This window comes from Orycteropus afer, unplaced genomic scaffold, assembly GCF_000298275.1.
Source record: "Orycteropus afer afer isolate SDZICR_OR568_19922 unplaced genomic scaffold, OryAfe1.0 scaffold00135, whole genome shotgun sequence".
Classification (NCBI taxonomy): domain Eukaryota; kingdom Metazoa; phylum Chordata; class Mammalia; order Tubulidentata; family Orycteropodidae; genus Orycteropus; species Orycteropus afer.
In genome coordinates this window covers 6096272-6107155 of record NW_006921722.1, presented here as the reverse complement: position 1 = coordinate 6107155, position 10884 = coordinate 6096272, and the positions used below count along the sequence as shown (strand labels likewise).

Sequence of the window (10884 nt, the reverse complement as noted above, 5' to 3'; positions counted from 1 at the left end):
TAATTTCCCCTGGGGGGCTTTTACTGTTAGGCTGGGACAAGATAGATTTTTCTATCATTTCAATAGACAGGAGTAGGAAGACTTCCGTACAGGCCCATTCCATCTAGGGATGGAACACTGTTGATGGTTTTCATGATGACATTTATAACCTCCTAGGATATCTTCCTTCTCTGACAAAAGCATTTGATCAAAAGATTAAATTGCACAAAGCATTCAGTATTTCCACAGTTGCCTTAACAAAATTTTAAAACAATAAAATCTTTATAGCATTAATTTCTGTTTATCAAATACTTGAATAAGGAACATTTAAGAAATGCTACAATAAAGCAGCTTATTGATACACTGGAATACTCTATACTACTACAAAAATAGTCACAAAGAGCTAAACCTATTTGGTGTAAGGATAATCTTTTATTTTTTGCAAGCCATGTATCTTTCAGTTACATTCTCCCAGTTGATTACATTCCAAATAGCTTTGAGATAGTCAGGTCGGACATTTTTGTACTGAAGGTAGTAGGCATGCTCCCACACGTCAATCCCCAGCAGTGGAATGAGACCTACAGGCAAGGAGGGAAAAAAGCAAACAGTGAATCCCAACCGAAAAAGCTGCATCTTCTCCACTGCAACTTTAATTATCCTATGCCCCTAAAATTATCTGCTACAATGTTCTCATTTATTTCTCAGTTTCTTATATAAACAGGAAATCTGCATAATAAATATCCTATTTTAAAAGAGTTTAAACTTTACTTTGGAAAAAAATGTGACATAGTAAAAATAATTAAGATGGACTTGGGAAAATCGATTAACTCCAGTTTCCTAACAGTTGTTCTGAAACGTCCAACAACACAGATCAGAGCCAGTTCTCCAGGGTTCATGGGTGGGCTCGGGAGCCACAGGGCATGGTAGATTTTTTGGGGTGAGTGAGGCCTCCCAAGCATCTCTTCCAAAGAATCTAGACACTCACCCAGGCTTATGAGAAACCTGCTCTGCTCCCCAAGGCTGATGTTGGTTGCAGGAAGACAAAGAATTTATGAGAAATGAATAAATGGTAAGTAGGGAAACTGAGTTAGTCTAAGGAAAAAGTTACACTGTTTATAGAACTCAAGCAACTGAGATGAACAATGTAGTCATATCTATTAAAGAGTAATTTTAAAAAAACTCTGAAACCAAATGATAATTCTTCTCTATGAACACAATTCTCAACCAGTGTGTCTTAATCACTGCTGTCAGATAACGTCAGTAAAGTGGCAAATTTCTAAGTTATTTTTCCCAAAAATAACCATCACTTTCACTTATTTTCATTCCAATGGGCCTTCTTGAGTGGGCAGGGAAGGGATGTGATTAAGATTAACAGAAACCTCTGTCTCTCCGGGCAGGCGCCTGTACAGACATACCTGACCCTTTCTAGCATTAAGAGCTCACAAATAGCATGTGGCTTTTACAAATTCTCACTTTCCCAAAAGAGATGTTTCAATACCTGCAAAATCGGAGTATATGCATGGAAGTGAGTCACGTAAGCCAGTCTCCTGGTGTACAAAGAGTGGGTGACAACTACTGTTCTAAGTGTGAAGGTACCACTTTGGGTCCTTCACACCAAAGATCAAAGTTCCAGCTAAGTGCTGGCTGGCATATGACAGATTCTATTTTCCATACTCTTAACCCTTTCAAGACCAAATTATATTCTGCTTTGAAATTTTTGTTGAAACCATGTATTTTCAGTAATGGCAAGCACTTTGAATGAAATTAATTTTAAAAATTTGAGGTAATATGAACTGTGATACAATTAGTGGGACACGTATGTCCCAAGGAGTCTCTGGTGCTGGAGTTGGTGGGATGTAGTCTGTTTTTTCAGATTCTCACAGTTATACAGGCCCCACCAGATGGCAGCACACATTAAAAGCGCCTCCCACTAAACACATATTAAAAGCAGCTTCCCACTAAACCCTAGAGGCAGAAAATATACATGCCATACATCCCATGGGTCACAAACAAGCTGACTGGCATTGTATAAAGGGCTTCTAATTCAATTTGGCTCAACACAGAAAAAAAAGGATTTGGTGAGTCCAGCCAGGAGCTTCTAAGCAAAACATTTTCATACACCAGAGACCCCCTCATAAAGGCAGAAATTGGGGAAGCTGAGCTCTCGTCCCAGTTTGACCACATAAACAAATTTGAAAGGCAGTGCTCGGTGGAAGGGATGAGAGACCAAGCTCTGAAGCTGGGCTGGGCTGGATTTCTTTGCTCTGCTCTGGCTGTTGATCCAATCTGTTTTTATGTTAGTGAATACAATCCTGTTAGCTGATACTAATTCTCCGTAGAATCAAGCAGGGTGCACATTTAAAACATTTTAGTTTACATATGTTTGCATCACACATACTTATTTTACAAGATGTCAAGGACCTCAGAAGCATTTCTGCTTACACCAATGCCTCTGAGAACCACCGGTTAAGACTTCCTCTAATTATTACATGGCCCTGAGAAGTGTCAACACTGGACGTTTTATTTCTAGTCACAATCCTTGGAATACACCCTCTTCCTGAAGACGTGTGACAATGTTCATCTCTAACCTGTTGTTCCTTGCAGTGGGTCCTGATTAGAACAAGCAGCAAGCTGTAAGTGTCCCCATTCCTTATTGTAACCAAGCCAACCCCAGCCTGAGCCTTGAACACCAACAGACATAGCAGTCAACTTCTCCTTAAACTTGTCAAAGGAACCAAAGTCACATTTGATGGCCTCCAGCAGCTCCCCTATTAAAAAAAAAGAAAAATCCAAAGATATGATATGTGAACACATCGTGGGTTATATTACATTACAGATACGAAAATAGTACAACTAGATATCATACAGCAGGCATGACATGACCCAGAGAGCCAACCCAAAATTCCAGCATTCTGCTGTCCTGGAACCAGCATCCTAAGGCTTCACAGCTTTAATTAAAACGCTTTTTAATGAAGTGTGAAAGGGATTTCTCTACTTATTATGCTAATTTTTACCTATTTTCATCAGAAAAGAAAGAATAGTTTCCATTAGACTTTTTTTTTCTCCCAACAGACAATTTTACTTTTGACTTCTTCCCTAACTGCTCTATGTCCCAATTTGGGAATCAAAAGTTGGAGCTGTTACATGATTCTTTGCCAAAGCAAAAGATCTTTCTATCTTTTGCCTTATATTGCTGTAAAAAGAGTGACTTCCTCTTCTATTGCTGAACTGAAGGTACTGGGTCTAACCCTTCTCTGGATTCCGCAGCACTCAAGCTGGCAGGTAACACCACGCTGAGCGCCTCAACTAGATCAACTGGACCAAAAAGGCCACTTCTCTTCTCTCACTGGTTTAAAGGCAACCATTCATCATAAACAGCAATCATGGAAGAGTAGTTGTTGTTAGAAAGAACAGCAGACAATACACAACACCAGAGTACCAAAACCCTGTGGCTAATACGGGTGTATGTGACACTCCAGCAATTCACAGATGTCTGAAGTACTGAGCCACAGGCTGAAGACCTTACTCAGAGAAAACAAACCATCTGGCTTCACACACTTATGACCCAATCCATCACGACCTCAAAATCAAACTGCCTAAAGCAGGCTGCCTACAACACTGCTTAAAAGAGTAAAACACCCAGAAAACTAAGGTACCTGCAGGGAGCCAAGACACAGAGAGGGGAGTTAGATTCCCAGCCGCACCTTCCCTGGGTGAGGAAGGCGCCGATTTGGCCTCCAGAGGCTCTGGGAGAAGTCCCCAGATAAGACCATCCTGCCCCCCCTCCCCTCCTGGATGCAGTTTTTAAAAAACACCTAGAAAACCTAACTTTCTGGGACAACTGACTACACAGTTAAGAAAATCATAGCAAAAACAATTATTTTAGGTGCTTTACATCTAATAACTTCATTCTGAAAGCAGTCCTATTGTTGCACTGTATCACAGAGATGACAGAAATGAAGGACTAAAACAGTTAAACAGCTTACTCCAGTCCCAGAATTTTAAAGGTTCTTCTTTTTTTTTTAACTTTTTTTCTTCTATTGTGGTGAAAACATACACACCAAGATATTCACCAACATAACAATTAAAAGTTCATCTTTTTTAAAAACTGTATGTTTAGCGTGGTCTTCCCGTTATGAGGTATAGTACATTGAAACTATGGTTGACACTGTACCTGATATTACATGTGTGTGTGTGCGCGCGCGCTCGTGTGCACACAGAAAGTCTGATATTATGATCCATCCTTACTATGTCCCTTCAAAAGTTACCACTTTACCGTGCTCCTCGTTAGGAAACATGAGCCACCAAGGATACAACAGTGAGGACTAAGGGGACAAGGAACGCAACCAGCGCCCTGTTACACGCAGAAAGCAGCTCTGGGTGCATCGGTCGACACCAACCTGTGGGCTCTCCACCACCATTCGGGCTCAGGTTGGTCCAGAAAATGGTGTGATTGATGTGACCGCCACCATTGAACTTCAGTGCAGGCTGGAGCGCGACCTGTGTTGTCACATCACCTGAAAGGGTAAAATGCAAACACATTTTTCAAATTCTTATTTGTCAACTATTCTACACGTTCATGTTTTTCTTTATAAATGTCAGATGACTGGACCTGCTCACTGATAGGATCCCCATTGGTGCTGAAATACCACAATCTCGGGATTCTTCAAAATAAAAACCAAAGGAAAATAAACTCACTGCCATTGAGTCGATTCCAACTGATAGCAACCCCCATTAGGTTTCCAAGGCCATAAATGTTTACAGAAGCAGACTGCCCCATCCTCCTTCCACAGAGCAGCTGTTGGGTTTGAACCACCAACCTTTTGGTTAGCAGCCAAATGCCTTCACCACTGCACCACCAGACCGCTCTTCCAAACAAAGGACTCCCAAAAAATGCCTTTTCCAGGGAACTTCCAGCTCAACTAATGAAGTGCTGAACTAGGAAGAGGCCCGCACAGGCTGCAAGGTCACAGAAAATCGACTTCTGACCTCAAGGAGCCCAGAAAAGATTTCAGAAAATGAAATCATTAAGAGAACCAAGACAGGACACACTGGAACGCTGAACTGCATGGCTCAGTATACAGACTCCAGGGAGACTTTTCAACTCTCATTTTCAAGAGTATTTCACTGGGCAGAATTTCAATGCTACATTCACAAGAAAGCCAGCAGATTCCAAAGCACTGCAGAGGCCGCCCCCCAGCTCCCACCTCCCATGGCCTCCCCTGCTCGGCTCACACCACCTGTTCTGCAGGACATTCTTGATTCCTCGAGGTCTCTGTGGCATCTCTCCTCAGACTCTACATCTAATCCACCAGCAAAGCCAACTCGACCTTTAAAACATGTCCAGAACCCAATCACACCATCCTACCTGTGCTGCCACCCCTCCGGTCCAGACCACTGCACCTCCACCTGCATAAGTGCAGCCACCCCTTACGGGTCCCCTGCTTCCACAGGTGCTCCCACTGTCTAGTCTCAACCCAACCGCCAGAGGGAGGCTCTGAAAACCCAACTCAATCATGGTACCCCTCAGAGCCCCCCCAAAAGCTTCCCTGCCCACTCAGAGCAAATCCCAAGTCCTTACGATCAGCTCCGGAGGTGCACATCATTCTGCGACTGGAGTCAGTCTCGTCCCCTCCCTCACCCACCTCCAGCCATGCTGGCCTCCTTGCACTTACATGAGAAAGCAAGTCTGCTCCCAGCTTGGGGCTCCGACCACTGAGACCTCTGCCTGGGACTCTGCCCACCCCCCACCTGACACCCCCGGGCAGCCTCAGGGCTCATGCCCTCATTGTCCCCCCAAGTCTCTACTACTAAAAGGTCCCCTCACCCGTGAGGCTATCCCTGACCATGGTACAGGATGGAACTCCCCACCAGCCCTCCCTACTTTCTTTTTCTTGACAGCACTTACAACCGTCTGGCCCACTCCACGTGTCCTTGTTTATCTGCCCTCCCTGCCAGAATGGAAGCTCCAAGGAGGACAAGGACTTCTGGCCACTGCTGCATCCTCAGTGCCTAAACTACTTCCTCATATCTAGTAAGCCCTCAAGAGCTAGCGCTGTCGACCAAATGAGTATAGTTTCTACGAAAAAAAAATACCAATTCTCTGAGAGCTATAGTTTTCAGAACAAGAACTTTCATATTTGAAATATGAATGTATTCCCAACATGCTGGGAAAAGTAAGTGGAAAACAAAAAGACTTTCTATCAGGCGCAACAAGCATTAGACCGAATATACATTTCTTTTTCTAGGCCTTCAAGAAGATGCAGATGACCTGAACCACTAGGAAAAATGGAAACTGTCTTGTCCAATGACTAGTGCTCCTTATTCACAAGACACCAAGAGAAGCTACATGAAGGCCACCAAGAACCACCAGTCACTAGCGCCACCCTCAAGGAGATTACGTTAAAACGTGTGTGAGACACTGTTTCTGAAACAACCAGGCCAACCCTCCAAGTGCTTAGTCAGCATTCAGGGGAAGAGAACCAAGTGACACTCGGAACACACAGAGGGGCTGGCTCTTCAGAGTTTCCTGTTTTGGAGTCTTGAGTGTGTTGTTTTTGGTTTGTTTGTTGGTTTTTTGTTTGTTACAGATACCAACCTTTCTCCCCACTACATTTACAAATTAATTTTCTTATAAATCAATGTTACCCTATTAATTTTTCAGAAGTGTACCCTAAAAATGAATGTAGATTTTACATTTTTTATAAATCAATTTTTTCTAACAAGAAAGAAAAACTTATTAATAAATAGTGTAATAACTTCAACATCTTAGATGAAAAATTTACTTAATCACTTTAAAATTTTAGTAGAAATTTCAGGTTCTTAATATCTATTTCTAAGACTACTTTTCTGCAGTTCTTTTTCTTTGTTTTCACTTTAGTTTCTTTTTCCTTCTAGTAAATCCAATAAAAGTATTCATGTCAATCAGTTACATGTGATGAGATTATAGATGGAATTATTGTATTTATACTTTTTCCCAAATTTTTAAACCCAGAAATTGAACTTTTTTATAATTTTTAAATCTATTTTTATAAAGAAAACTCTGCAGGTACTTATTAACTGATAGGCAATATAACACAATAATGTAAAGCTTTTTGTTTGTTTTCAGTAGCTTTCATTAAACAAGCTTTGATTCCACAAGAAAAGAGCTGAAATCAAGCTGTTTCTAAAATAGTGAAAAGGCTCCTGGGTGTCACACGCTGCCATGCAGGAAACACTTATACAACCATGACATTCCCTGCCCTCCCCACCGTTACCACATACTGGACACATCTGTTATTTCCGAAATCATGGAACTTTTTCCCTTAGTCAAGGTCCTTTGATTTGTCACAAGCAAATCTAAAATGTGGCAACTTCCTCTTCAGGCTGAAATACTACATTTTTCCACTAGATGCCACTAGTCAACAGATGCCACGGTCTAAAAACCACACCGATTTCACAAGCCTTGTTATGGCTGTGGAGTCGGACCGACTCATAGCGACCCCTCCATGGGTTTCCGAGGCAGTATCACTATGGAAGTAGATTGCCCAACCTTCCTTCTGAGGAGTGGCTGGTGGGTTTGAACTGACAGCCTTCTAGTTAGCAGTCAAGTGCCTTAGGCACTATGCTACCAGAGCTCCTTTCACAAGCCTGGAATTCTATAAAAACGTATTGAAGAATGTATTTAACTGTATAGCTTATCAAGCTATACATGCATTCTGCAAACATGACTCATGATTACCTTCCTTATGCAAGCCACTGATTAACAGACCGACGTAGTTTCCTATAGAAACGTTAAAACATAGTATTCCCACACACACCCCAAAACTCCACACACTACTGGTTTTGTAAGTGGAGCACTTTTAAAAAAAAGAATAACAACTCCATATTAGACTTCACTTGAATTACAAAATATTAGTAAACAAGACCAGCCTGTTTCAGTTTCCCACAGAAAGGGCACTGTGACTGTCGACCCCTGGACCAATACCAGAAAACTATCACAGTCTAAAGGGCTTGAAGGGGTGCAGTCAGGTAACTGCTTTCCAGTAATGAGCATCATGATACTAACTCCTGCCTCTTCCCTCTCCCTCAGAAAGGACAGAAGGCCACAGGAAGTCTCACGGGGCAGCATGGGACAGAGCAGAATGCTACCCACTCCCCAAGTCCTAGGCTGGATTCCCATCCCATCAGTCTCCAAGACAAGGAGAATGGCCACAGCTCCTATCACAAGGCAGGCAGTCAATAAAACGTCAACTCTTCTTCAGTCTCTCACAATCAGTGTGACCACCGCTTCAGATGTTTGGCTCAATGGCTACACGGACTTGGAAAGGGAGACAGTGAGGTTGTCAACCTCCTCCCACCTGTTGCCCAGGCAGATGGATCAAAAACAGATGCTGTCGACAGCAAAGCTCTGGACCTACTTCCGTCAGAAGAGCGGCCGAGGAGCTAACTTGGGAGGCCACGGAGCATTATGGTGGCACCCAGGGACCCCTGCGTCGTCATCCCGCCTCCCCCCCCCCGCCCCCACCCTTCCTGGACCACAGGTGGCAAGGTGCCGTCACCCATCTTGCAAAGGGAGACCCTAGAGACCAAACACTTCCCAGGAGCACATTCCATAACACAAGCACACTGTAACTGCTAGCACGCAAAACACAAATAAAAGACAAACCCACTGCCATACAGCAGACCCCAACTCGTGGCCACTTTGTGAGTGAGGAGCAGAACTGCTCAAAGATCTTCTTGGCTGCAATCCTCACAGAAGCACGCTGCCAGGCCATTTTTCGGGGGCGCCACCCAGTGGATGTGAGCCCCAATCTTTAGGTCAGCAGTCAAGCACAAACCACTGCACCGCCCAGCAGGAAAGAGATACCCATCCAGCTTCCTTCAAAAGCTCTGCTGCTCACCCGCGTTAGCGGCATGGCTAACAAAACGGGCCTTTCAGACTTCATTCAGAGTTCCTTAGTAACCACAGCAGAAACAGTCATAAACTTAACTTTATTTATGGAATTCTAAGTTTTCTGAAAGAGCTCTGGTGATGTAGTGCCTAAGGCACCTGACTGCTAACCAGAAGGCTGGTGGTTCAAACCCACCAGCCACTCCTCAGAAGGAAGGCTGGGCAATCTACTTCCGTAGTGATACTGCCTCAGAAACCCAAGGAGGGGTCGCTGTGAGTTGCGTCCGACTTGATAGCACGTACCAACAATAAGTTTTCTGAAGCAATAAAAAAAAATTACGCAAATGCATCAAGACATTAATTCTATAATGACATACATATTATTTGAAAAAGAGAGAGAGAGTGAGAGACCTCCAAGCCTGAAGCACTAAGGAGCAGGAAGCATGGAGTGGCTCACCTCATACGAAGCCACTTCTGTATCCTGACACCTCTCCCTGTCTCATTGCCATTAACACCGGGCAGCGTTTCTCTGTCACGGGCTCGCCCAGTTGGAACCGCCCGACAGCCCCTAACAACAGTGGCACTTTTTTAATCCGTAAGCAGGATCGCACATACCCTTTGCCAGGGCCTCTTTATACTTCTCCTCGGTGACGTTTAAGTTGTTGACATACGCGGCGTGGTGTTTGCTGTGGTGCAGCTGCATGATCTGGGCGTTGATGTGAGGCTCCAGGGCGCCGTAATCATAAGGCAAGTCAGGCAGGCTGTGCTTCTGCCTGGAGCCCAGAGCTCCCAACGCCGGTACCAGCTTCCTGCTGGTGCTAGAAAGATAGACAACACAGAGGATCGCTCGACCCCAGCGCGTGCGTCCGGCTACGCGGATGCAGCTGTAAAAAGACCCAACACGCCATGCCCTTGATGTATGCGGTTTCTCTCGCGCCAAACATGGTTTTGAAGCAAATACGACATTTCTCTGCCATTAAACAAACGTGAACGTGAACGCACCCTCCTGTCTCTTCCCTGGGCTTTGGTGCTAACACGCAACATCAGGACGCACCAGCAGGAAACGTTTTCATCAGTCGGGGTCTTCCCAAGACCGCCCTCCTCCTCAGACCCGCTTTAGGAAAAGGCTACGTCCCTGGAACTGGGAGATAACACCGAAAGCTGTACGCGCCCGGCGCATGCGGCCTGCGGAGACCCCCCGTGACACTGCCAGGCCCGACGGAGAGAGAACGGGGCGCCGGCTGGGTCCGCCGCACCTGCGCTGTCCCTGTCTCCCCGCGCCTACTGCCTGCCCTCTGTGTCCTTGGGGCCCGTGCCCGCGTCCCCGCTGCAGCTGCGAGGCCTACTGCACCTACCCCGCTGGGGGCGCCTCTTACCTGCACGCCGCCCGGCACAACATACTGCGGCGCAGCCGCCCTCGCGAAGCGCAAGTGTTGAGGATAAGGGTCGAAAATAAACGCTGCGCACCAGCCTCAGCGCGAGTGCAGCCACACCACTTTTACAGCGGCGCCCGCCCCTCCTTCTGGAAAACTCCACCCCTTCTTCCGGAAGACTCCGCCCCTTTTTCCGGAAGGCACCGTCCCTGCGCGCGCCGCTCCCATTCTTGGACGAGGGCCCTCGGGGGAACACGTGGGGCTTCACGCCTGCGCTGGGCCCCGCGGACGGGCCCAGGAGACTTGAGAACGAAGGCTTGAGAGTTCTCAGGGCGCTGCGGAAACTGAGATGCGTATTATCCTCTCTTCGTAGCGTATCGCCAAAGGAAGGGGTTCCCCCGCTACGTGTGAGAATTGGTACGGCCCGGCCGCTGAGCGTCCGCCTGCCGCACCCCGCGGGCCGCAAGGGGGCGGAGAGTGTACCGCCCCAACCAAAGGGCCTCCAGTCGCCCGGCGGCTGCGGGCGGCCCCGCCCCCTGCTGGGCCTGCGGTGTTTGCGCGGCCGCCGGGTCACGGGGCCGGGTGACCTGTCAGGAAGGACCCGAGCTCTCGCGCAAGCCCTGGGTTGCGACAGGCCCTGAAGAAGACGGGTCCTAGGTG

General features: G+C 46.1%; 1 protein-coding gene across 1 annotated transcript; it reads right to left on the bottom strand.

Moving 5' to 3' along the window:
• Window positions 1–411: 411 nt before the first annotated feature.
• SOD2 (superoxide dismutase 2) lies at window positions 412–10250 on the bottom strand. Its single transcript, XM_007945269.2, has 5 exons — window positions 10228–10250; window positions 9467–9669; window positions 4380–4496; window positions 2568–2747; window positions 412–557 (listed from the first exon to the last, which is right to left on the bottom strand). Exons 1-5 carry the CDS (start codon window positions 10248–10250, stop codon window positions 412–414), a joined length of 669 nt encoding a protein of 222 aa, XP_007943460.1.
• Window positions 10251–10884: the final 634 nt, after the last annotated feature.

What these genes read in the sequence shown, in the direction of transcription:
- SOD2 (XM_007945269.2), bottom strand. Translation starts at nt 10,250, where the DNA reads ATGTTGTGCCGGGCGGCGTGCAG. An exon ending in TGGTGGTGGAGAGCCCACAG is followed by an intron (nt 2,748 to 4,379) that starts GTTGGTGTCGAC and finishes TTTTTTTAATAG; the next exon opens with GGGAGCTGCTGGAGGCCATC. An exon ending in CCCACTGCAAGGAACAACAG is followed by an intron (nt 558 to 2,567) that starts GTTAGAGATGAA and finishes CCTTGCCTGTAG; the next exon opens with GTCTCATTCCACTGCTGGGG.